The sequence below is a fragment of the Ambystoma mexicanum genome, chromosome 10, assembly GCF_040938575.1.
Source record: "Ambystoma mexicanum isolate Mex_15411 chromosome 10, UKY_AmexF1_1, whole genome shotgun sequence".
Classification (NCBI taxonomy): Eukaryota; Metazoa; Chordata; class Amphibia; order Caudata; family Ambystomatidae; genus Ambystoma; species Ambystoma mexicanum.
Window position 1 is genome coordinate 979,884,874 of NC_090932.1, and position 27,496 is coordinate 979,912,369.

Consider the following 27,496-nt stretch of genomic DNA (forward strand, 5'->3'; position numbering starts at 1 on the left):
AAAGTTCACCTCTTGTATCCAGGCGTGCAACATTATATGTTACTACTGACTTCTGCAATTGTATTCGCTCTCCCCTCTTGCTTCTCCACTCTTTTTGACTGCTTACTCCCTGTTCTCTCCTCCTCTCCCTTTCTCCTTTTTCCTATCTCATCCCCTCTTCCCCTTATTTTCTTCTATGTACTTACTCTATCAGAATTGCCCCTGGACCTAGTATGATAGCAACCTTGTCTGTCTTCTCCCCCTTCCCCTTACTTGTTTTTTCCTCCACCGCCCCCCTCCAGCACTATCTGAAATATCATGTGGCCTAGTACGATAGTCGTTTGTTTTGTTCCTCCCCTCCTTTTCTGCACCCCTCTCCTTCTCCTTTTGTTTTCTCAGGCTCTACCAGAAATGTTGTCAGGCCTAGTACGGTAGTCGCCTGTCTGTTTCCATTTCCTTCTCACTCTCCCCCCTCCCTTGCTTATCTATGTCTTAGCTCTTGCACTATCTGAAATGTCGTCAGGCCGAGTACAATAGTTAATTTCACATCCTTACTGTTCATGGCCTGTAAGAATGTCATTGTATTTTCCCTTGTTCCCTCCCTTGCCTTCAAGTGCTTTGAAACACATTGTGTATAGGCACGATATAAATAAACTATCATATTCTGTGTATGCATTTTGTCCTATATTTGATTATTGCATTGATGATTTATTGTACTTGGTTCCATCATTGACTGCTCACTGTGTTTGTACGCAGTTTACCCAGTGTTCCTGCATTGTATGGATTGCAAACATTGTGTCTTTAGAGTTTGTGTGTGTGTGTGTGTGTGTGTGAGTGAGAGAGAGAGAGAGAGAGATCCTGCCTTGCTCTGTGGACTGTTGATTTCCTGCTATTGTGTTTAGTCAACTCTGTGTCCCCTACACTGTGTGGTATGTATTGGGGGTTGTCGGACTCAAGCCACACACCTGCCTTGACAAACTAACTCCATTCCCTCCAGAAACCAGTTGCCCCCTGTTGTTAAACCTGTCCCAGCCCAGGCAAACCGCTGCTAGTTTTAAAGCCAGTATATTCTACAGCAGGTCTATGAACATCTCTTCCTGAGAACTCCCTCACCTCCCCCATACCAGTATCTGTTGTCTCTGTCTGCCCACCTGTCCCATACCCTGTAATTGCTGTCCCCTTCCTGTCACCAAGCCCCAGTAACAGCCGAGAAATGAGTTCCCCCTGTTGTGTACATCATGAATGTGGGTGTGGGTGGGCCTGGGAGTGGCTCTTGTCCTATACACTGTAATTTATCTCCCCTTTTCCTGCCAACAAGCCTCGCCGAGCCCTTGGAACAGCCCAGAAACCAGATCCCCTAATGTGTTCATCATGGGGGTGGGGATCTTGGTGGGAGGACTCTGGAGGGGTGTTAGGGAGAATTCTCACCCAAGTACTAAATTCCCTCTACCTTAGAGCCCTCCAGCTCTTTTGCTATATTTTGGGACTTTGAACTTTTCATTTTCAATGTGTTTTACTCTTGTGCTCTTTGGATACAGAGTTTTAAAACAACTCCATAGGCATCATCTTTTTCTTGTGTGTCACACATCACCTTCAGTGCAGTGGCACAGGGGTGTCTTTCAGACTCCTCAAGGTTCAAATAACTTCTCTGGGACTGATTACTGTCTCCCAGAGCATTTAAAATTAAATTGACTTTACTAGTCTTTTTAAATTTACAGACCCAGCACACACTATCTTCCTATAGGCGGCTGGAGGGGTTGCCTAGCATCCCATGGTTCTAAACACTCATGTAACAGTCAAATGTTACCCTTTCCCTCTTGAAATGGCTGGTGGCTGTGGTTTAAAACAAACTACCATGATTTCCCTGACTGCGAACACCGGTAGCTAAAGATCGGGTCAGCCATGTTTTTCAATATGGCGTCCCAGACCTATCTGTAAAAACAGACTCTGGTCATCTTTTTTTACCGTTTCTTTAAGGAAAGGTCCTTCTAGTGTTTGTCTCTGTGTGCCAAACCAGGTTTGGTCCCTTGGTTTGTTGGCCTCTGGCGGGCTTTAGGACTGAAGCCCTCCTCTGGTGCCTGAGTGTCTGGGGTGGACAGGATGTGAGGGAGTGCCTGAAACTCCCTGTGCTTAGTCTCCTAGGAGACCTGAATGCACTCTGGCGTGATTGGCCAGCTGGCTGTCTGGTGGGGACAGCCACCCTGCTGGGTGAGTGACAGCTAGGCTGGAATGAATGGGGGAAAACTGCTTAAAAGCAGGCCTATGGGATTTGGAAGGGAGAGTCGACCACTGGAACAAAAGAACCGAAGATGAGCTGAAGGAAGATGACTGCTGCAACTCCTGTTCCACCGGTGAAGCCCTGCTGCAGGTCAGAATTGCCTGAAACTCCATCGACAGAGAAGCCATTCAGGGTTAACTTGTTCGCTTGAGTTTGCTGGGAACAACCAACTCTCAAGTCACCTGGACACCATCCCTATACTGGTCAAATTTTCTTCAGAGTGCTGTTGAAAACCGGATAGCCAGTGAGGATACCAGTTTGTGGTCTTTAAGGCACTCACACCTTAAACCGACATTTAGCCAAGCTTGTGGCCTCTTCCCTAGGCAGTGCAGGAACCTCCCGACATCCTCCTTCTTGTCCCCACGACTGAAGCGCAGGAACAGCGAAATCTGCGGAACTGCCAGTAACAACTGCCTCAGCTACAGCTCTTCTTCATTAAAAAGGTTCTGTGCAAGTGCGGTCAGGAAATCCTTTCTACTGCAGTGGAAGTTTGTGAAACTTTCCCAACTTCGAAGGCTTGTCCTTCTCTAATCCGACATATAACTTTTTGTCTGACCAACTACTTCTAAAAACCGTGGCAAAGACTTAACCCTTTACAACAAGAACTGTGCTATCCTATCAAAGACTCTGAAACATTGACTTTGGCCCAGGCCTGTTGAATTTAATTGCTGGTTGCAGTGAACTGAAACCATTTGCCCAACCTTCAGAAGTATTTGTGCTTTTATTCTTTTAACCTTATCTTTTTACCCTTTTTTAAAGTAACTGAAGTGCCATTTTGCTTCCACTTCTGGGGAGCTGAACTTGTTCGGAAACAGATTGGTTGTGTATTGTAGTATATTAGACTGTGATATTGAGCTGCTCTTACTAGGGGAATGTTTTCCAACTGACTGTTTAAATAAATGTATATTCTTTTACCAAGAAACCTTGAGCACGTGTTTGTTTGAACCACTGTGATTGCTAACCCTTTGTGTAACCTCTTGTACTGCTCACTTTACTCTTGAGATCAGCCTGGCTGCTCAGCAACTGCTACCACATTACTGTGTAGTACAGGCTTGTATCAGAGGTGAAATTGTGCTTACACTTGTCTTAATTGTGTGTAGTGTTCCCAAAGGGTACTGCATATGATTCTGCCTAACAAGGGGCACTTGTCCTATACCGTGTTATTTGCCTCCTTGTTCTTGTCATTAAGCCTCATTGAGCCCTGACAACAGCCAGAAACCAGTCCCACCCGTTGTGTTTTTGTGGGGGTGGAGGTGGTGGGGATAGAGGACCTGGGCTCTTTATGTTGTGGTTGCTGGCGGTGGTGTGCTGAGAGTGTGGGTGAGGGCAGAGAAGCCGAGGAGGCCCTTCTATCAGGTATCCATTTTCTCCTGTCTCCCCTTTTTTTGCCTCCCCTTGTTCCTCTTCCCCAACATGCTCTGTTTCCACCAGTCAGCCTTCTGGCCCCTCTCGCCCTGCTATTCCCTCCCTCTCTTATCGTTCCCTCTCTTTCTCACTCTCTTGATCACTTTAGTTCTTGCTCTCTTCCTCACCATCTCTCTCTATCTCCCTTTCTTTGTCTCACCCTCTCTCTTTCTTTATCTACCGTTTTTGTTCCCCTTCTCTCAGCCCTTTCCCTACCCTCTCCTGCTATCTCCTCACCAGCAATTTTTCATCCTCACTCCCCAGCTGCCTATTCTTTTCTCTCTTTCCCCTCCCTCCTGTTTATCTCACCATTTCCCCTCCTTCCCAGCATCGTCCCTACTCAGCTTTTCTTGCTCCAACCCTTCCCTCCTTCCCTTGGTGTCCCCCTTTCTCCCCTGGATTCAAGAATACTCATCGGGCCTCTGGGTCCATGAAAGTGGATGTTTCTTGCTTGTATGCATTCCATCAATGCCCTGCCTTGTGCCCACAGGCCAGGGCAGACAAACATCTGTATCCAGTGTGCCTAATGTACTCTGCTGGCAATAAGTCTATTTTATGACCTGTAATAAATATGTTCAGCAAAGACTTTATTCCATTTGTTGGTGTTACCACTTTTCGGTGTAGCCTGCCTGTTATTACCAGAGGGTGGATACAGTCCATCTGCACACACAACACACCCTCACTAGGTCTGTTAATCCCTGGCACAAAATGGTGGCTCTGCCTTGGGTCTCCTACAACGCCTTGCCCATTTTGGCCTGCCTTCCAAGTCCATATAGCTGTTATGCCCGGTTTTCAATGCATGGTGTATTTTCAATTAATCTTCGACTGAGTGAAAGTTGGTTTTGGTTGTAAAGGGGCATTACTGGTGGATTGTTGCCCTGAGCCCAGTAGCCTCACAACGAGCATTGGGGAGGTGATGGAATTACGAGCAGAGAAACGGATTGCAGGGGCTGCTTTAGATGTTCTGTTTTCCTCACTTAGATTAGATGATCCAGCATGGCAAAGGGATCATTCCCTGGTGCAGAACGAGATGTCAGGGAGGTGGAGGGGGTAAAGACCTGGTAGGATGCGGCCACACTGGGCAGAGCACCACCCAAAAGACAGAGATAAACCTTGCTGACCACCAGCGGGAGCAAGAACACGCTGGGGGAATGAATTAATGGTTTTAGGTGGATGTGATGATTTGATTGGACAAGTGCAGCTGGGTGCTCAAAAATCTTTTTTTGGTGGGGGTAGTGCCCCCAACCGGTAGGTCAGTGTCCCTGTGGTGGTAGGTTTAGCACATTGGCCCTCATTCCAACCCAGGCGTTCAGGGTTTAACGGCGCTGTTGGCGTTGTTAACCCTTAACGCCTGATTTCCACCTTAGCGCCTGCTTTTAGCAGGCGTTAAGTACCAAGGCGCTAAGCGTCCTTGGCGCTAATTACGGCACCGTAATTTACGGTGCCGTAATTAGCGCCTTCCCCACTCCCATTATGCCCTATGGGGCAAAAATGGGAATGGGGAAGGGTAAATGGGGATTGGGGATTTACCGCCCCACTCACCTTGGAATGGGGCGGTAAATCCACCATCCACCATGGTGTAAACGGAGTTTACACCATGGTGGTAAAGTAGGAACTTACCACCTGGGTTGGAATGAGGGCCATTGTATAAAATTTAAAAATTTGCAGACACTGGTAGAGGGATTCTAATCCTAGTTTGTGGTGGGAGGTTTTGCGCTCTATGGTGAAGCAACCATGGCAGGACGTCACCAAGCAGGCTTAACCAGTAGACGCACGGGGTGCAAAGAACTGTGCTGGGTGATTGGTAGGGTCACTGGATCACTTCATTCTCCCAGGACTATTCTTTGGACATGGGGGCGATCGGTGGAACCATTTCCGCACGTATAGGTTGGGAAGTAGTTTTGATGCCTTGCATTCTCTACTGCTGCATTTTTGTAAATAAATGAAGCCGAAAGGCTTCCAAAACAATAATGTGTCGTGTCTCTTCTTAGCCTTGCCGCCTGCGTCGCCCATGCCCACAAGTCAAGGGCAAACCGCCGCGGTGGCAATATTGGGAAGCGTGATGGCTAGCCACAGGAGAGAGGGTTGTGGAGGGTGTCTGGTACCGGGCATTGTGATCTGACTGGTCGGCGCGGCTGCTCAGTGCTGTACTTTTTCAGCGCGAGTGATCACTGTCATGGTGTGCTATAAGCGGGGTAAAGAGTGCCGCTCCTCCTTTTTTTCTGGCGGTCCTGGGACCCAGCATGGATGAAGATGCAGGTCAGCTGCTCCGATTTTGTGTTTCTCGCCCACCCACCCCTACGTTTGGGTTAGGAGGATTGTGGATAGCATGAAGGGGCTGCGGTAGGTTTAGGACATTGTATTCAATTTATACTGTTCCCAAACATTTGCAGACACTGGTAGAGTGATGCTCATCCTAATTGTGGGTTGGAGGCTCGCACTCTACTGTGAAGCAGCCATGGCATGCAGTTACCGAGCGGGCTTAACTGGTAGACACGCAGGGGCTGGAAGAATAGGGCTGGAGTATTGGTAGCATCACAGGGTTACCTCATTCTCCCAGGACCATTCTTTGGGGGTCGGGGAGAGTGGAGGAACCACTCCCCCATGTATAAATTGGGGATCATGTTTGATGACTTACATTCTCTACGGTTGTATTTTTGTAAATAAATGCAGCCGATTGCCTTCCAAAATAATGAGTCATATTTCTGCTTGGCCTTGCCTCCTGTGCCGCTCAATGCAAATGAGTGCATGGAAAAGATAACAGAAAGCAAGAATGGCAACATTTTAGATGTAGAAGAGACCCCCCCACACACACACACAAAAGGTAACATAGGGAGATATTGATGTGCTTGAAGGTAAATTTAGCCAAAACTTGATAGGGGAACTTGATGGTAACGGATCATCAAAAATGAGGTTAACTGAATTTCTGTGTTCCCTGCCAGACGACTAAGACAAAAGGTTGGATAACCAAGCTTCCTGGCCTTTATTATCAGACATTTTCTTAACCAAAATGTTACTAATGTCAGCAGTGATTTTTCTGGTTAATAAATAGTTATGTTTAATAAAGTGCTGGTTAACAAAGCCTTTGCTGTATACTGAATTAAGCATGGAAAAGTAGTTTGTTGCTGTATACTGAATTAAGCATGCAAATGTAGTTTGTGGAAGGGAAACTAATTCATTGACACAGAGGTGGGATGTTAACAGAATGCACTCTAAGGTCCTAATTATAAGCATGCAGGTTCTTTTACCCAGATTTCCACGGGCAGTAATTAGCATTATGCATGCAGAAATCTCAGGGCCTCCACAGAAATAGCCTTCCTGCTGCTCAGGCAGTGTACTCAAATTGCAGATTTTCAGAAATACGGCATGAGCTATTTCTCGAAAAACTGAACATCAAACCTCTGCCAAAGATAAACGACCGTGACCCTCTCCTACCAGCCAACTACAGACCTATCTTTAACAACCTCTTCCTAGTCAAATTAATTGCCCAAACAGCCTACTCCCAGCTTTGCCTTTTGACTGAATTTAACCTTCTCCTTGACCCCGCCCAGCCCAGCTTCAGACCCCTATGAGGAACTGAATCATCCCTAGTCTCCATCTGGGATGTCCTAAAAAAGAACTGCAGACTGGGAAGGCTGTGGCACACTTATCCTCATCAAACTCTCAGTGGCCTTTGACACTATCGACCACTGAACCCTCTTGGACAGACTCCACTTGCTCAGCATCTGGGATACAGCATTGATGTGGAAGTCCTCCTTCCTCACCAACCGATCAAAAATTACCCACTTACCTCATTTTTCCTCGACCCCACACCTGTCACCAACAGAGTAACACACAATACCTCCCTATCCCCCCTGCTCTTTAACCTCTACCTGACCCCCCTTCCTGCTCTTATTCACTGACATGACCTAACCGGCTACAACTACGCAGATGATACCCAGATCGTCTTCAAGGTCCCCATGACCTCTTGCAGCCCACCCCTGATCTAGCATCATGCCTCACAGAAATCGACTACTGGATGATGGCTAACTACCTCCTCCTCAACCCCGGAAAAAAAAAATCATAATCAGTGGGACGACTGCCCTCTAACCCCAACCCACCCTGTGGCTGTCCTCTCTAGGCCCTCCTCCCTCTACATCCAACTCAGTAAAGAATCTGGGATTTACCATGAACACAGATTTGACACTTTCCTCTGACCCGCCACACTACCATCTGTAATAATTAATTACAGGTGGTTTGTGATGTCACAATACTCCTGCCTGAGCCGGCACCAAGCAGAATTCCATCTGCCACTTGAATATCTAATTAAGGTGTGCCCAGGTTTTTGTATTCTTTCCCTTTGAACTGTGTGTGACATTTCACAGCAATTAGTTGATATGCAGCCATTTGTGGCAGCATGTGTATTTAGTGCACTACTGGAGTTTAGTACAGTAGTCAACTATCTGCATTTTACCATTTACTTTAAACCACAACATGGCTTTAAAATGCAATACACACATATTGTATGCAACACATTACAAACTTTGTGCTGTGTTTTTACCACCCACATTGTCTAAATGTTTGTCATCAGCATGTGTATGACACCAAGTATTGGATAAGATGGCCGTGCGACCTTGCATTACAATGAATACAAACCCCCACAATACGTGGAAGGGCTATTGCAAATCATCTTATAGTTCTGCTATTGGACACACAACTCCTTAGTGACTTGCAATTGTCGTATATCATATGTTAGAGGGTACTTTATCCCATCTATAGGTTGATGTACATGATGTTCAATTTACGTTTTCAAATAATGTATTTTAGTTTCATGCCTTGGGTCCAACTCCGTCTTGAAGATGTAAGGGGACTATGGGTACCTGCACTTCCTGTATTGGAAAGGAGAGCACTGGCACGTCTAAGCAGTCATGCAGTGCTGGCACTGGGCAGGATTTCCCCAGATCAGAAAACCGGAAAACATTGTCTCCCAGTATTCTGGATCCGTGGAGCTCCGCTGCACACCCACAGCAATAAGCACGCCCCAACGCAATGAGATGCATCTTGCCTACTCTGCACCTAATTGGCTTTCTTTTGCATTTCAGCACATGAATGTGCCATTGAACCTTAGATAGCTGCGGGCACAGTGGGGAGCGGTTGATAAGGAGTGGTGATAATCCCATCGGGGGTGCGCATTGTGGCTGATTAGGGAGAGAGGGCGTGCCTAAAGCTGCATGATGTGTGAAAACATGACTACAGGCTTGGTCTTTATGTTTTGTTCAGTTTTGATAATTCGGTTTAAACGCCGATTAGATATTTGTTATGCTCACTTTACTTCACATCTTGATAATTTTAAGCTTCGCAGAGTATCTGTGAAATAAAGCTGTACAAATACCGCTCTTCTCAACAAATTACGATAACCAACTGTATGATTTCTGGTTGTCTTATTATGTGATTGTGCACGTTTCACTGCAACTTTATAAAAAGGGGCGCTATTTTGTGCTTTTACGCGTTTTACAAACCTAACACTAGCCTCCCATTACTACGCCTCTAGTAGTCCCATCCCGCAATTCTCTCTGCCCCCAAACAATCCCAGAATGTTTTGTGCACTTCTAGCGCTGCATAAATATAATATGTTCATTTTTTAAATAATTAAACATAGAGCTCACACTGCCTAACATGTGCTCAATAGAGGATTAAGACATTGCACGGTGGCTCCAAGGTAGCATAGAATAGTCAACACCCGGCCGCACTTCATTCTTTCCTGCGTCAAGCGCTTCGACACAGAAGAAATCATGTTTGAGACTGCACTATCCATGAATTCCTGCAGAGGGTGGGCCTTCCCTCACACTTCTTACATTTAATCGAATACTCCGTGCAGCCAGAAGAGGGCGCTGTTTGCCCACTGTAGCTCGTGGTGAGCTCGAGCTGATTACTTCCGGTTTCGCTCTGTCTACAGTCCAATTGCAGCTTTGTGGCGGGGTCTGCACATTCTATGCCCGCCTGGTCTAATTCATCTTTCGGTTTTGCACCGGCCTGGGTTGCTCTGCCGACACCCCGTTTGCTGGCGGATTGGAGGGCGTGCCAATAACGACAACCAGAGCCTATCAGGGGGTGGAGGTGGTGCTCAGGGGGGCTGGTCGACGAGTGTGATTGACGTGTGGTCACGCCCCGGTGGCTGGCAGTGCTGCGGTGGTAGACGGCGCTAAGCTTTCAGTGTGAAGACAGCGCACGGGGGAGCGGGACGCGGGAGAAGAGGGCAGCAGGGCATCAACGGCTTCAAGCTCCGAGAAGCGCGACTCAGAACGATCCGCTGCGTAGTCCGAATTCCTGGAGCCAAGGAAGGGGGGACGCAGGGGATACTTACTGGGACAACTCATAAGGTCCGTGGAGCATTCACCTCTGGAACGCGTACTCCTCACCAGGGTGTTTGGATTCCTCCCCCCGGCTTGGAGCTCATTCTTCCCTGGGGAGCTTGGAGTACGGACCCCCGAAAGCTCGGAAGACTTGCCCCCGGGGGGCTTACACGAACGTTTGGAACGCTCACACGCGTGTGCCTGGATTTCTTTTCTCCTTGAGTTCCTGGATTTTAGCCTTTTTTTTTTTTTCTTCTTCCCCTTGGACTGCTTTTGTTTTTAGTTGACTTTTTCTACGTTTGGGGGGGGGATTTGGTCCCTTGTTCGTGTGGACTGTTTATCAAAGGGTTTTTATTCTGCACGTTGTTCCCACCCGCAGCCCCTTGATTGCTGCCGACACTACCCGCATGGCGATGCTGCTACCCCTGTTGCTTCTGCTACTGCCCGGGGGCTCGGCTCTGGAAGGTAAGAGGTGGGGGAGGGAAGGGGCGCCCGGGGGGTGCGGGGTAGAGAGGTGCGCGCAGCCGGAGAAATGATTGCGGGGGCGGTTGGGTCATCCTACACTTGCGTCCGCGTCCATCCGGGGTGGGGGGTAGTTAACATGGTATACTTTGCACCCGCACTGGAATATTGACAATCCTCGCATTCCTATGCACCCTGCTTTAAAGCGCCCAGGAAAAATGTAGCAGTCCCACTGGACAGCGGAGAAGACCTACCTTACTGTTGCTGCTTCCCCCCGCTCGTATACCGCCGTGCCCCTACTTTAGATTGCCAACACAAACTAACTATATTGCCGTTCAGAAATAAGAGAGAATGGACCGCTGTGACCAACAAGAGTGACCCCCCCACCCCTGCCGCGCCCCCTCCCCCGTCAATGTCTGGCGCACCTACCTTCATAATCCTTGTGTTTTTTTTTTTTATTATTTTCCTGATCCCAAAAGCTGGAGGAGTTCTGGGTGACGTTTTTACCCATAAGAATTCCCATAAGTAAAGCTTCAGGGCGTCCGCCAGAAGCAGGAGCCCTGGTTTTGGTGTACGTGTTTCCCGGGGAGTGTATTCTCGCGGGTGGGTCGGTTTTGGGGTGACTAATCTGGAGGTGCTTGGTTTTCACTCTGACGAGCGAAAGATGCGGCCCGTTTGTTTGGTGTGAGAGTGGGTGACTGGCGCCGTGGGAATGCCTGCATAACCAGTCCGTGTTGGGAGTGGGTCTGCTTGCTCTTTTGGGAACCGTGGCATAGAAACGTCCATGGCGCGCTTTGGGGACCATTTCGGATTCATCCCACACGAGTTGATATTCAGATGGATTGTGGCCGTCGAGGTTCCCTCTGCTTTTTGGTCCCGGGGGGTTGCTGGGCATCTAGTTGGGTACTCACGCCCTCTGCCAAGCTTGGGGTTGTTGAGGTTCTCAACGTGAGGGATTATCGTGGCCTTAGAGGTTCCCTTGGCTTTCCCCAGATGGGTTTATAGCTTGGGGTCGTCATGTGTGGTCAATCTTTCCATGCATCTAGTGGGTTAACTTGGAGTCCTCCTTGGCTAGTCAGCGTTTGCCCATCTAGGAAGGTCGGCTTCTGGTCTTATCTTCCCTCGTCCCCCCACCGTACCTTCTGGGGGTAGCTTGGATTCTACTTGGGTACCTCTTCCGTGCTAGATTGTGGTGATCGGTTTCGTTTCCTCCCTGGTGTAGGAGCAGGTGCTATAAGTTTAACTAAAAACAGCCCTATCTGTTGGGCCTCTTTGGGGCAAATAACTATGCTGGTAAAAGAGATTACCAAATCCTCCGTTTTTTGTGGCTGTTGTTAATACATTTCTGATATGGGTTTGTTGGGATTTTCTGGATTTGGGATTTGGGCGTTTTGTATGTTAATCGGGTTTGTATTGCATGTGGATTTTTATGGGGGTTGAGTTGTCCCTGTGTTTCATTGTCAGTGAAGATGCTCCCTGTCCTTGGGATGGCCATGGGTCATTGTTGGCATGGTTTGTTGTAGAAATAATCTTAATGATGTGGTTGTCATGGGTTGTTGAGTTTCACCCAGAGCCTTTCATGCTGGTAGGTAAAGCCGATCCACGGTGGGCTGTGAAGGTTCCTTGAGTTTTGGACTGGAGCATTGCTGACGGTGCCACAATCTTGGGGTGGGCACAATCATCATGTCTCCTTCGGATTGGGACTTTTCCGCCACACATGAGTCTGAAAAGTTAATACATGTTAATGTTCTTCCTTTGACAAGATGTAAAATACATGCTTTTCAGATTCCTAGTGGGAAAATCCAGTCTCAGAAACGAGCGGTGGGTGGGCGGGCAACACAAATCGAGCATTTAGGACCCTGCAAAGTTTGCCAAAGAAGTGGACAAGGTGACCACATGAAAGTTTATGACCTCGTGGTGGTAGGTTCCTGAGAGGGGTGGCCCTTTGGTAAACCCCTTTAATACGTTTTGGTTCCCTCGATTTCTCCCCCTCCCCACATATTAAGGTTGAGGACCTGGCTTACATTTAAGGATTCTGGTGGATTCCGTTTGTTGGGTCTGGTTGGTGTTATGTTCTTCTGGGTAGCTGGATGTTTGATGTCGTGCACAGGGATCCAAGATTGGGTAAGCTGTTCTTGGGTATCCAGCGTGAACCAGTGACGGGGAGCTACCACTGGGGAATATCAAGCTAGTACATAGCGTTCTGCAAATCTAACTTCTACATATGATGCAACCCTATCATTTTGTCAATTATTTACGACCCCCTTGTGCTTTAAATGACACAAACATGTTTGTTCACTATCAGTTGGCCTGGGAAGCCAAAAGTAGCTCCTGGTAGCTGTTGGTGTCAAGCAAACCAGGACCTTGTAGGCTACAAGCAGGAGCTGAATAGCTCCCTGCAATTTTTTGAACCATGCGTGCATGCTTGTGGTGTTGGTGGGGTGTTTGTGTTTTCTCTGTGGTCTTGGTTAAACACTCTGTGGTTTAGTGGTGCCCATTCCACACCACTGGCTTCTTGGTGGCCTTTGGTTCTTGCTTCATTGGGTTGTCTTTAGTTGCTGGTGGTATTGTCGATTACATTGTGGGTATCCCCTGCATGTGCCGTATTTATATGGATATCATCGTGCGTGTTTGATTTTTAAGGTGTGATTGTGTCTGTTTTTGTTGTATATAGTGGGCGCGTCCTTCCCTGCTCTTGGAATGTCCTGGGACATAGTGCTTTGTCCTGTACTTTTGCTGTAGGCTCATGTATTGTCTTGGTTGGGATGAAAGGTCTATGGTTGAGTTGGCAATGGCTTTTGGATTGGCTCACGTGGCAGGTCTAATTCCTCCAGTTTTGGAGGGCCTTGTTTTGTGGGCCCTCGATCTTGTAGGCAGCACATTGAGTTCCTGGCGTACCATTATTCACTGGTTGTCTTCTGAATCTAGGCAAGTAAGAGGGGGCGACCAAGGGCTGGGGGGGATAGCTCAGGGGCAACGTGTTTATCTTGGAAGCAAGATGACACAGGTTCAAATCCTGGTCCCATGCTTAGCGCTTAGAGACTGGACTTGGGTATTAAGCACGCTCTAAAAGATGAATTAAATGTAGTATTGTTTGCAGTGGGTGATCACAGGAAAATAGGAGACCAAAACGATTGTTAAAAAAAAAATGCCCCCTCCCCCACACCACCCAATCTGGTCTCTGGCCACAGCTAAAATGAGATGGAGAAACAAGTGAGTGTGTCAATTTGCTTGCGATGCGTAGTATGACGAGGTTTAATTGGCAGTGCAGAGAGGAGACGAGTTATGAGTGCTTCGGTGACTGTGTTTCACAGGGACACCCATTTTTTTTCAGTGAGATCTTGCATTTTACACATGGGTGTATCATGGTTATGCCCAGATTGTTCAATGGACTTTATCCAAGAATACAGCTCTCACAATTCTTTATATTCTTAAATGACTGGGCTGATGGCCCAAGTGGAATGCGCTCACCCTGTGGAGATGATGCTGCACATCATCAGTTCCCTTCCTTGGTTGGCTACTGCCAAATCTTCTTCCACCTATGAATGATACATTGACTACAATGAGCAATGCTGACTGACCATTGCAGTGCTTAGAAACGGGTATGAAGCGCTATCATTCGTTACATTATGAATATTCAGAGGCTAAAGGTCATCTGTGACATAGACTTATTTTCTAATATAAATCCTGGCACCTTTGCTTTTTAAGAATTGTGTGATTTTTGACACACGTGGGTTATTTTCCAGTTCTGTAACCTACCAAAATTGTTTATACTTAAAAGAAAAGACACAAACGGTACCCGGTTGAGATAAAATTCGGATCTGGGAACCAAGAAAATTGCGTGGACAATTTTGAGAACATGTTTGCAGTTGAACCCCGAACATGACAGCAGTCCACAATATAAACGCCATTAATGCAAAAGTGTGCATTTTTAACTAGATTTGTCAAAACGGCCAGTGTCGCAGTGCATTTAGTGATACAACTGCCCAACACTGACTTTTCGTGCTGGTCCTTTCCACGTTGCCCTGTAGGCGGGGTGGGGGGGGTGTTTCTCTAAATAAAGAGAGCGCCTCGAGACGTTATATTCACGTCAGTGTTGCTGTTGCCCAACTGCAAGTCTCCTCGCAGCGTTGTGTATCCCATAAATGGGTTCTGTTGTGCACAAGGGGCGGCCCGGGGTCAGACCTCTGGGGTCTCCCATTCGGCCCAGCAGCGGCAGGGACTGTTGTGGGCTGCCGGGCGGGTTCTCTTGCAGGCGAGGGGCTTTCATCCCCTCTCCTCGCTTGTTAACATGAGGCCGCATCCAGGGCCCGGCTGCTGAGCCCGGCGGGGGGGCTTCTCTCCAGGATTGTGCCTAATTAGCCGCCTCGCTGTGCAATCAAACATGGATACACACAGCACCAGGCCCGCAAGCTGGGAAAGGGGGGGGGGGGGGTGCGGCTCAGCCCTGTGATAGGGGGGCGCAAAACAGCCGCGCTGTCCATCTCCTGTGCCTGACGGCAAACCGTCTCCTGATGCTCCTAAGAGCACCCACTGCATGCGCTTCAACTGTTGATTGGGTTTGGTGATAAAAAATAAACACACTGGTGTGACCCCCGCCCGTCTCAGAATTCCCTACTATTGATTCTTGTGGGAAGTGCCAGACTGCAGAAGCAGGATGCGTGATAAGCCTTATCACCGCCCACGCTACCCACTAGGTCTCCGGCTTTGCCCTCGCTCCGTGCATTAGATGCTGAGGACTGGTTTGAGTGACGCGGTGAGGTGTCGCTATTGCAACGGCCATTCCAGTGGCCCCCTTATATGTTGGACTCATTTAGTGAGGCTTGGTTAAGAGGGGGCACCTACTTAAGCCTCGAGGGTAGTTATGCCGGGTGGCCTTAATAGGCGAGTTTCTGCTGCAAATCTGCCAACCTTCGGTGACCGTTTACTCTCTCCTCGGCGGCCGCACCCCCCAAACCCCAACCGTCTGGGTTGGGTGATGTCCCGTCTCTTGTGCCCCCATACGCGCGAAACCGGAGAGGTTGCTGCTGTTTTCCCACCTAAATAAAGGGGGGGGGTCCTCCGCTGCGACCTGCCCTTGAAATCGAAATAGGGTCCTTAAGCAGCTGTGGGAATTGCGCTAAAGCGGCCTGGATGGCCGGGGGCTCTTTCATCCGAGACGCGCCCTGCTGCTGCTAACGTGGTGGGCGAATATCCGGGCCTTATTTTTTGGAGGTTGAGGGGGGGGGGTGGCTGCTCGCTACCTTCATAACGCGATTCCACGGAGACGTCGGAGCCTTTCTGTGGCCCTTGGACGCAAGTCACACGCTTCCGAAAACGCATTCGACAAATACATCTACAGTTTAAAATGCACTGTATCGCCAGTGACACAGGCACAGCAACAGGCGAGTAGTTGAATGTCGAACAGCCGTCGCTTTCATACCACCTGACGGTGACTGTTCACCTCTCGAACGAGGCGGGGGAAATAGTCATGGCTGCCCTCCTCAAACCGGTGTGCTCTTGAACGGATGCCCTTATCGACGACAATCCAGTTAACGCCATTTGATCCTCTTTACACCAAGTCCCTCCCTCCCTCTCCCCAGGGGTCTCTGCCCCCAACCATAGTGTTCTGCGGCAGGTCTAACCCGTAGAGTTGTCCCCTATCAGCACACTGTGCGATTGCGCGACAGGAGGTTAAGAAAAGTGAAATGTCCCATCCAGACTGGAGCGACTGGCCTTGCGGTTTTCGGTATGAAGGTATGCTGAGGTATAGGCCGCGTATCTGTACCACAGCAGCCACTAGCCGACACTAGACTCGGTGAATACGTCCGGAAAGTCCCAACTCGCGAACTCGGACACTTCGCGTCCGCGAACTTGATAGTTTTTATGTTTCCCCCTCCCCTTGTGCCTGCCTTTTAAAATGGCAGTAAGCGTGAAGCGCAGGTCTGCGAGTTGCACACGGCGTTTCACGTATTGCATGTAGGTCACTCGCATCTGCGGTCTATGACCTTTCTTGTGCGCACGATTTGGTCCCAGGCTTGTGGACTGCTACCCAAAACTCTATAAATTGAAAACGAATATATTCTCCCCACACCGTCCCAAAAAGTAGGGACGTTGCACGAACTCCTTGAGCAAACAGGCCCTATTCAGATTCTGGGGGCTGTCTTTGCCTTTGTCGGGCGGCCCTAGCATGTTGGGCTTTTGTTTTATTTCCTCCAAGGGGCATGTTGCTGTACTCCAACACTAACCCACCACCCCAAAGGGAACTGGCAGTGATATTTATATTGCTGCACAGCGCCTTGAGGCCGCTTGAGTTACTTATTGGTAACAAGTCCAATGAAATAGAAGCTTGGTTGCGAATGTATATTCGTTTTAAATGCTCACATTGACTTTTTTTTAATTAATATTAAGAACAGCTTACTTGTGTGCAAGAGGCTATGTTGGGGTACCAAAGACATCGACGAGGGCCTGGGGAAGTTGGGCACCAGCAAAGGCTCACTAATGGTGGAATCGTGTGCTGGTATTTAGGTTGCAGTAGGGCTGGGCTTGGTACCATCCAATGTCGAAAAGGCCCTGAATTGCCAGATTGCCCAAGAAAAGTCAAAATCTCTCCGTTGACCTGTTGCAGGGGAGGGGCATGGCATTTCCTTCAACGGATTGCGTGCCAGATAGGATTTTAAATGCGTGGCTCTGTGTGCCCGAGGCGAGATCTAGGTCGAGTTGGATTACTTTGACACCCCCAATTCTCTCCCCCTCATCGTGTGTGTGTGGTGAGCTTCTTGCCAAACCAGACTCTTTGGGGTGTTGCATATGGCAACATGTTTCCGCCCCAGTCGCCATTTTAGATGGTAGTGTGTGCTGTATGTATGGTGAATTATCAAGTGTGTGGGTGGGTGGGGTAAGGGGCTTCCTGGGCTGTGACCTTTTATTATTATTTTTTTGTTTTGTTAAACGGAACTCGTTGACCTCGACTCAAGCTGTATACACACATTAACATGTCAATGCTTGTGCCTGGCATTCACAAACTGCCGTGTCTCTGTGCCATGGAAATATACGTGCGAAACCGAATGTAAGCAAAACATGTTTGTGAAGTTACGGGGCTTGATTGCTGTGCCCGGCTGTAGAATGTATAATTATGTTAAAAAATGCAGCCCCAAAGTGAAATAATGTCCCAAGCCCCTCGCCCTCCTATTTTGCTCTCGGGCCCCTACCCCAGTTTATTTGCGCAAGCGCTGAGACGGCTGCAGGAAGTGAGCTGTATAAAGCGCCCACTGGTCCGTTGTGGCCAAGGGCTGCGCCATATTAAATGCCCGGATAGCGTCTGGGTGGATTCGGGGGGCTTTGTCGCGCCTCCAGTGTGTTTTAAAGACAGCGAGGTGTCTGGAGGATCCATGAACTATACCGCAACTAAAGCGAACCCGCTCAAGTTAGGGAAACGTTAGGGAAACGTGTCTCTCCAGCAATGTGACAGCAAATGATCATTATTTCAATAAAAGACCCATTGAGTTACGCCATCCCATAAATATTAGCGATTACCAAAATCAAGAAAATGTGTGGTTGCTAACTCAAAATAGACGCGCCGCTGTAGCGTATCCGCGGGGGTGGTGTTGGCCGCAAAGCTCGACGAGGGGGCGCTGTGATGGCGCGAGTCTGGCGGCGGGGAACGGGCCGCCATTCCGGTTAGCAAAATAAATCCAGATATGGCGCTATATTAGCTTCTGTAACGCCAGGGTCCGGCCCCGTGCACTCCCCCCGAGGGCCGGGGTCTCGTTAGCCGCCGCGGCCCATGTGGGTGGCGGAGCCCGGAATCTGACCCCGTGCCGGGTACAGGGTGACCTGTAAACGGGGACGGCTGGGAAACCACGGGCCGTCCCACAGCCTGGGATTGTGAAAACACGAGCAATAAAGGGTGTCTGGGGCGAGCTTCTGTAGACGAGCTACCGTTATAACCCCCACATGTTTAAGACATTATATGCCTCGGCGTTCTGTCATCTACAGGCTGGCTCCGCCAAAGTGCGCTCGCGTACGGGAGCTGCTAGAAGTGGGGTCTGTGGTATAGGGACCCTCATCAGAAAGAGGCGCGCTCACGCGTCAGAGGGTGCTGGGCTATCCAGAAAGAGCAGCGGGGATTATGCGGCGCGGAAGACGAATATGGGCAATTTGCACTGCTGAGGCTCTTGGCGGAAGTTCCGATGCGCGAGGTCTCCGTTTATTGACTAAAATTTCGGCGTGGAAGGTGCTCTAATGTTTAGCAACCAGCCCCGCGTCATTTTGTCCCGAGAGGGTTCGGGGGGGGGGGGGGGGGGGGGCTGGTCTGAGAAGGGCCGGTAGATGGGCTGTGGCGAGACTAAGTTTAATTCGAGGGCTGTTGTGTCCCGAGGCCATTGGAAGCCACTAGGAGCTTTGTCTCGAAGGGGTGTTTCTTCCAGAGATCGGGGGCGCAATCCAGGCCCCCTTTTCTGTTGGGGACTCCGTGGGTGTACTTGTTAGATGGTTTGTGGTGTGCTACGAAGAATTTCGGCGAGGGGCGGGGGGGATTCCCTTTGCAGGAGGGTGTAGGGGAAAGGGCTGTTGGGAGAGGACTCTCCCGTGGATGGGTGCCCCTGGGGGGGTGGCGTCTTTTCTAGTTGGCTATTATTGTGCAGCTAGCTCGTTTCTTTGTTGCCCAGCCTTTTCTGTTCCCAATTAAACGGAAACATTGCAGCTAAACAGTGTTTTTTTGAAGACGAGATGTCTGCGGCCCCTTGGGCATGGGGGTGGGGGGGGGGGTGTCCCAGTGCTGAAGGAAGCGACTGACGGAGATCTGTCTAAGGGGAGATGACAGCCTCTCCGCCTAGGCTCCTTCGGGCAGTCTTATCTCCGCCCCCTGTTCGGGGGCCCTTTTACCCTCCTTGTTTTACGCTTCCCGCTCTCTTGCAGTTGCCCCCCCCCCCCACTTTCGTTCTCTCTCGTTTTCTTTCCGTAGTTCTCCCTTTCTTCACTCCCCATGCACGCTCCCTTTGCCCCCTCCGCTTTCGCCCCAATCCCTCCTGTTACCGCATCTCTTTCCGCGCTCTGCAGCAATATCATGCCCCCCCTCCCCTCCCCTCCCCCCATGCCAGCTGCGATTATAGACTTCGCAGCACCGGGGTCTAACTTTGTAAAATCACCCATAACCGCATTGATGCTGTTTCCAGTGGCCGTCCAACTCTCTTCATTAATTGTTGTGTGTGGGAAGCGTTTCTGTTGTAGCGCTGCCTACCCCCGCGCACAGGAACTGCTTGGTCTCCAGCTCCGTCTGTAGACTGCTTCAGGTTCGTGTTTGGGGTGGTACTCTGCCCCTCCCTGGCACCGTGCGGCCCAGTCCTCCTTGGATCGTGCTTTTGTGTTTCTCTGTACACTAGGCATGCGTTTACCTTCCGAGGGCGGGCACGGGCGGCGAATGGCCAGACTGTTAATGGCAGGCCTCGCCTGGGCAGGGCACGGTGCACAGCGTGAGCTCATGGCGTTGCCCAGGCCCGTGGGCTGGGGAGAAGGAAACTGGAGGCTTCCGTTCAGATAATTAGTACTTTTCTACCCACCCCCTCGTATAATCGGGGCGTGGGTACTCCCCAGCCCCTGGGGCAGTTTCGGCCTAAATCTGGTGAGGTATCCATTGATCAGGTCCCTTCAGCGTCCTCCCTCATCGGGCAGGGCCACCCCGGGGCCTCCTCCGGCATCCCTTTGATTTGTCCCCGTTTGGTAATGTGTAGTTCCTTGTGACCTGTTTTCTCGTGTGAGCGGGCCAGCCTTCACGAGGGATTGATCTAGTCATTCTGTTTGGAGGCCTTTTGTCGTATTTATGAAAAAAGAGCAAGGTTAGGGAGCGGTCTCGGGTTTCCGCCCTACCTTTGCCTCCTCTAGAAAGTAGCTTGGTTTTACCCCTAAGCCGGCCATACAGGATACTGCTGCAATTCCCTCTGTCCAGGCCCCATAACTCTCACCAAGTACTGGCCTTCTAGCCAGCATAACGTTGCATGATGGGAACTGTAGTCCATACTAAGCCGTATCGTGTCCGTTCTGTTTCCTTAACACAGGGTAAATGTAAGCGGGGACCCCCCCCCCTCTCCCCACCAAAGTTGTCCATCTCTTACAGGACTGCATGGAATTGCGTCAGACCAAGGACACTTGAACTCCTCTTACCATCCACAAAAAGACAGTCTCACTCCTTGAGGTCAGGATAAACTCTCTCGTGTTGACAGTCGATTAAGGGGCCCAAAGGCAGTCTTGCTGTCATTGGCCCCTTTTCACTGCAGGAGTGGGCGGCGCCCACAATGATTTCCTATGGTAATTCAGGACAAACCTAGTTAAAGGCGCGTGTCCCTTGATTTCAGGACGTAAGAAGGTCATGTCCTCGTTCTGCGATACGCCTCGCCCCTGGAGGAGAGTAGTGTCTGCACTGCTTGTGTAGTGTAATCCATTCTGTGATTAACTCTTGGTTTGCACAGATGCTTTCCCCCTGAAACTTGATTCAGGACTTAGCCCAACCATGTTGCGTCACCAGGTTGAGTCTTTGCAGTGCTGCCACCGCCAGCGTAGCAGTCTTAAAGTGCTGAGCGTTCTCCGCGCAGAGGTGAATTGTGACCTGTGATGCGCCCCTCCACCCCCCCCCCCCCCCCCCCCCTGTCCACAGTGGCCTACTGTGAAAAGGAAACCAGGTCAAGGAGAACAGGAAAGGCGATGAGTGGGGAAAAGTTGGAGACCAATGCAGATGGACTTCTTGACGTTATGTAGGGAAATGAGAACCTATGGGTGGGTGATGTGATCATTGGGATGTTTGTGTAGTTCTAGAAGAAAATGTCATCAAAAGAAGGGATGATTTTCCCTTTATTGCCAGGCAGGGCTATCACCGGGGTCATTACTGGTGTGGTTGTGGTAGGCATTGTTGTGCCTAGAGTTGTGGGGCTACGACCCAGACCCTCCTATTGGATCCCCACCCCTGAGGGTGCGCCCCTCCTCCACCCCCCTAAAGCCGAGCACCCGGGCAGAGGGTCAGAGCCAGGACCTGCAACCCGATGGTTAAAGTGCATGGAAGGTTAAAGATGCTCCCTGTGCACTATGGGCAGCAAAGGAGGTGAAGATGCTGGCCTGGGACCTGATTCCGGAAGGGGTGGTTATGCAACCAATGTTGCAGCTTGAGAAATGCTACCTGTGGTACAATACTGCTGGTTGCGCAGAAGCCACATACTACTAGAGGTGACATGTCCTAACCAGCCTGAATCAAATAAAAAAAGCCACTTTTTTTTTCTTCTTGTGTCATTTACCTTTGGATGCAGCTTGAGCTTGATTCCATAAATTCAGACTCCAGCCACTGCTGCCATTATTGTGCAGTGGGATTATAATGTACCTGGCCCTGTGTGCGTGTGTGTGTTTATTTTATTTTTTCCCTCCTTTCCAGGAAGGGGGCCACTGCCTTCCCCAGTTTGAGCACACTGCATGGCACTAAGCAAGTTTGTCTTGGCTTCTTAAGATTTCAACATTTGCGTTACTTGGAATTTGTGTAATCATTTAATGCAGAAACATGTATATTCTGCATTTCTGTGGATTGAGGTGGTGACATGCTCCAATGCCCACTCAAATACAGGCTGTTGAACTTCACCTCTGAATGATATAAGACGGAGGCGACTCTTCCACAATTCAATACCTATTAATTGCAGTTTGCACACTTTCAAGTACCCAGAAGATGCAACTCCTGCAACTCAAAATCCAACACTGTAGGCTTCAGCCTCCCAGAAAGGCAGAGTACCTTCCATGAGTAGACGGCTAATGCGCTCCAGGGGGAATTTCCCCAAAAAATCAGGAAAATTGACCTCTGCCTTTATCCCAAAAAAAGCCCACTCTGGGAGGGCGGGGACTTATTTGTTACTTGCGCAAATCCACAGAAGCGCTTTTTTTTTTTTTTTTTTTTTTTTTTTTTTTTTTTTGGACTGGTATGCAGTAGTCGATAATTGCAAATCTCACGGATGTTGAATACTTTTTTCGTGCTGCAGCAGAGCTTGTGTGGGCCACAGCTGTCTTGTGCACACGACTTCGGGCAGTGCAGCTGCCAAGGTTTTTCAGGGTGCCTGAATGAATCTGTGGCCTACCTAGTGTGGCATGCTGCTTGCGGGAGACGTTTGTAGCAACATGGGTGGCCTTTGTGTGGTTGGCTGCTTGTAAGGATTTGACGTGGCTGCCCTGGGAGGAACGAGGAGATTAGGGACGCCGTGGCATGGCCCTACAGAGGACCCTTAGGTTAACGCGTTCAGAGTTAGTGGCCGTAAGGCACTGTTCAGTGAATTCCTGTGCAGCAAAGCGAGGAGATATATGGTTTACAACTAGCCCTTTGTAATAAGGTCTCAATGAGCAGATCGACTGGACCAATGTGTAAACCTTATTTTATCAGACACAGCAAAGTGCTCTTGATTGCGATGAATGAGCGAACGGCTGACATCGTGCCTGCCTTTTTGAAATCTTAGGCTGTATTAAGACTTCGAATTGTTGCCGCCATTGTACTTACAAGACTCCGAGCCTGAGAGGGTGGAAGCTCCCCATGCGAAGATTCTTCCTTTAACCCTGCTACTAATAACAAGTTGGCAGTGAGGCCGACACCATTCTGTGTTCAGAGCCTGTCATCAAAAAGCTGCCCCCCGCTTGCTTGCATCTGGTTGCACTAACAATACTTAGAATTGGTTTAAGTGTGTGTAATTCCGATTGTTGTCTACAGTACATCCCCCCTGAAGAATTTCCCGTGAACAATTCTCTTGAAGAAATATGGGAATGAAACATGTCGGGTCTCTCTGGTTGTGAGATAATGGTCACAGTTTTAATTAAGCATCAAAAGCTGCTGTCTACTTAGAAACAATAATAGGATCTTAATATTAATATAACAGATCCACAATTAGACATCAGATTGGTATTTGTACTCAAGATGCTAATGTTAGATATTGTGTATTGTTTGTGTTGTTTAGTATACAATTGGATGTGTGTGTGTTATATTATTAACAACCTGTAATGAGAAATATTTATTATTTCACTGCTTTACTGTTTTTCTGTCTATTAAAGGTGCAGGTGTTTGTTCTTAAGTTTAACACAGAACCCCTTTAGTTCTATCTTTGGTGTTTTTGTTTTCTTTTCGGATTTTTTTATATATACTTTTTGAATATTTTTTCCACTTGAGGTTTGTTTTGTTGCTCCACATATATGGATTACTATGGTTGAAATACTGGTTGTATATATATATGAAAAAACATTTTTTTATATGAAATGAATTTTGTAATAAAATATACATATATTTTTTTAATGTAGCTTGTGAGTGCAGTCTGTTGCAACTGAGGAGGGCAGCTCGTTAGGTATCCCAACTGTTGCTGTTGGACCTTTAAGGGCGAGGATTTGAGAGGAGCTAGGACCTTCTGTTTGTAACAATACAAGTTCAATTGGGCATTGTCCTAGGCCTCTTTTTACAAAAAAAACAGTCCTTTGTAGTTCTTTGGCCTACAGAGGACCCTTCATGCATGTGCAGACTGGACTCCCTGCAGTGCAGGGCAGCAGGAACTCTTCATGCATGACGTGTGCCTGCGGCTGCTCTGGCAGCACTGCCGCAGGATCCCTGCAATACTCCAATCTGTTTCCGCGGATTCCGGGGCGAGGCTGATCCGGCTGCGACTGGTACAGTGTGTTGGCTGTGACGCCACTAATCCGTTGTCTTGCGTGGAGTACATAGTGCGTTGGGTGCAAGTTCTCGGGAAGCGTGGAGGTTTTTTTTTCTGACTTTATTTTCTTCTGAGACCAGGAACAACCAGTCTTGTCTTCTAAATGTTCAGTTTTAATATGCATGAAAAGACTTAAAAGACTTAATAGGATATGAGGCTACATTTTGCCAGATCAGAAAGTTGTTGCATGCTAAATACTAGGAACACATTTTGGTCAAGTGGGGGATGCCGGGATTTGAATTCCTTAATACGTTTTTAAATACTTTTCGAAGTTTCAACAGAAGAACCATTGTGAATTTTTTTTTTCTTCTTAAATTACCCCCCTGCACTACGCCCCCCCCCCCCCCCGCCCCCTTCTCACAGATGCACGATTGTAGCGCACTCCATTCCAGCAGTGTGAGCATTGAGGCTTTTTAAGTGCAGTGCATTGTGGTCTCACTTTTTTTCCAGATTTCTTCCCCCACTACTTCAGGGGCAGCCGGGTCAAATACTGAGACTCTTCTCCAATCTAGTGTGTCTTCCAATTCAGGACTTCTTGGGTAATGTTGCCGACCTCCTCCGCCCATCCTCTGCAAGCACACCACCACCAAAAGTATCTGCACACAGTGGGTAGTGTGCCCACACAACCAAAAAAAAGCTTTCCGAATGTGGTTGATGAGTACAGTCTTCAAAGCAGCCAAAGTCACTAGGTGGAAGGCACGTTTTTTATAAATGTGAAATGCTGAGGGGTCAAAGGGTTATATATGTACACCTACGTGCACTCCCAACTAGCCACCGGGTAGTGATCACTTACTCTTGTTAAACAAATTGTGTGCTGTGTGTTTGCATACAATTGAGGTGGCGAGTGACTTTCTCTGGCTGGCTAGCAGTTGCAATTTTGAAATGTTACCTCTGCGTAACACAAGACAGTAAACAAAATACCTGAACGCATATCGGCCTTACACGAGGTTCTGGTTTTGCAAGTACTTTAAAACAAAAACAAACAAAAAAAAAATCTGCCTTGCCTACGTGGGAGTCCTCTGTTGCACGCAGTTATTATGCTGCGCAGAAAAAGGCCTACTTTCTGGGTCTTTGGAGAATTGCACTGAAGCAATTAGTGTTCGGAACGTGAGCTTCTGTAGCAACGGCGGTGCAGACTTCTCGCCGCCCGCTGGCTTGAACTTTCTGCGCAGTGATTTGGCGAATAGTGGCGCGTGTTCCTGGGGGACGCGTGCGCGCGATTCTTTACGATGGGGAACATGCGTCCGTAGGTTCCATCTAGACATGTTCGATGTTGGAAGCGTTGTGCGTGCCTCCATGGAAAATCCACTGGTTGTGGCCAAGTGTTTCTGAAAAGCCGTGGGTTGGAAAGTGATGGCGTTTCCGGAACCAAGTTGTCGTGGAAGCTGCGCTCTTTTTGGTGCAATTATACGTGTGTGTCAACATTGACTCCTAAATAAAGCGAAACGGTCTGAGAAAAGAAAATAGATGTGTTTGATGGATGTGAAAACAAATATGTAATAGTGGCGTGGCATCTGCTTTTGCATGGGGGTGGGGGGAGCGAGCGAGCGAGCGCTACACATGTGGGATGTACACCCTTGTTTATACCTGTTCTGTGACCTGGCGGTGACCAAAGCCTAGTGGAGCCCTGCGTCCCGGGCCTTCTTTCAGCTGTGACCGAAAATAAGACAAATCTATGCGCAGGGAGGTTTTTTCGTTGCTTATTTAGGTGTAACAATTGGTAGTGTCGGAGTGATTTGCCCACGTTTTTGGGGCTGTGCTGTGTTATTATTTTACTTTTTGATTTACACAAACTTCTCATCGTTCCTAAGTAAATTTGAGCTCCCAATAGTAGAGATTATAGCCCTGCAGGCTACTGCTATCGCTCACACATTCCTATAACATAGGGAGGGGGGGTGTTCTAGCAGGCCTTTTGAGTCTCTAACGGGCCCCTGCAGGACAGTGGGGCATGTTTTAGTTTTTTAATTTTTTTTTCCCGCTCCATTTTGGGTGCTGTTGGGCTGAAAATAGAACATTTATTTTTGGGTGCTGTGGAAGGGGGGATACATCGGCTGGGGTGGGGTGGGGGGTTGTGATTGTTGTGGGGGAGTGGAATTCGACGGAGGGTTGGGCGACGGAGGGTTGCCTTGCCAGGGGTTCTTGTGGAAAACCCTAAACGTGTTGTGCATATTTTTTGTAGGATACTTTTGGGAGTGGTCGCCCAGCCTGACCCATTAGCCATGTCTTAGTGTAGGCCACTGGGGGGTCACGGTTTTTACTGACATGGTTACCCGCGGGGTGTATGGATATCATGAGCAGTTTGCATACATGCCAACACCACTCTCTGGACTATCGTATGTGCCTTGTTAATTGGGGACCAACACGGTGGCTGGCGCCTGGCTGGGATGGTTGGTTTACGATGGGATTGGAAAGCCAGCCCGTGGCATCTGATGGTCCCGCCAGAATCCATTTCCCCTTCAGTTTTTTTGCTTTATTATTTATTTATTTTTTGTTCACTACCTGTGTAGCTGTTAAACCCGTGAATTCATTTCTACGTAGGGGCCTCGCCGAACCTGCCACACTTGTTCAAAAGTACCTCAACATCGCCTTTGACAAACGTGTGTTCGCAGGAGCGCCCAGTGATGTGCACATTCGACTTAATCCCCTGGAGCCTATTGTGTTACTGCTTCGTCTGTTTTGCTACTTGGGCTTTATTTGGCGTATGTTTCTCCATGCTTGCCTCCATTGGCTTTGTTTTTCCTGTCCTGACCCTTGATCCCGGTCCACACAGACCGTCGGGACCCCACAGAGGGCGGGTGGGCGTGAGTGCCTGGCGGACAGGGCAGACCTGTCTTTTATAATCCCCCGTTTGACGGATTCCGGACTCGGCCCTTCCCTGCACCCCTCCCTCGTGACGGGGGGCCGGTGTACTAATCTCTCCCAGGTGAGGCGTCCAGCGGGAGGCCGCGGCCTAATGACACAGTTGCGTTGCGGCTCATATAAGGGAGTCGCTCTGTTTAATTGAACCTCGTGCGCATAACCGTCATCCTCTGACAATGCGGCCCAGGCACAGGGCAGATTCCTGCCGCATTGGCATTCCTGGGCTCTCAGGTGGGGCACACCTTGCATTCACCGGGTTATTGCCGCTTCTCCAGGTGCCTCCTCCTCCCTAAATTCCGCGCCGGTGACCCCTGGCTGTCCCACTCGCTTGTTTTCAACAGTTATTTTCTGGTGGCATGTGTCGAAAGTCACAGCATACGTTCCTGTCGTGATAGGACGTACTGGTTTATCCAACAGTGCGTCCTACTCTTGTGCTTATAGTGAAGTGTATTAAATGTTGCACTGCAAAGCTGTATTCCACGGACCTCCATCAT

The 27,496-nt window shown here is 48.9% G+C and overlaps 1 protein-coding gene across 7 annotated transcripts in view; it reads left to right on the forward strand.

Annotated features, from left to right (window-relative positions):
- The first annotated feature begins 9,838 nt into the window (after positions 1-9,838).
- The window catches only part of EPHB3 (EPH receptor B3), a 60,469-nt gene continuing 42,811 nt past the window's right edge, over positions 9,839-27,496 (forward strand). For all 7 annotated transcript variants that reach the window (XM_069618766.1, XM_069618770.1, XM_069618768.1 and 4 more), the window contains exon 1: positions 9,839-10,458. In XM_069618766.1, coding sequence (XP_069474867.1) covers positions 10,401-10,458 — 58 coding nt within the window. In that variant the 5' untranslated portion in view covers positions 9,839-10,400. The remainder of the gene's footprint in view (positions 10,459-27,496) is intronic.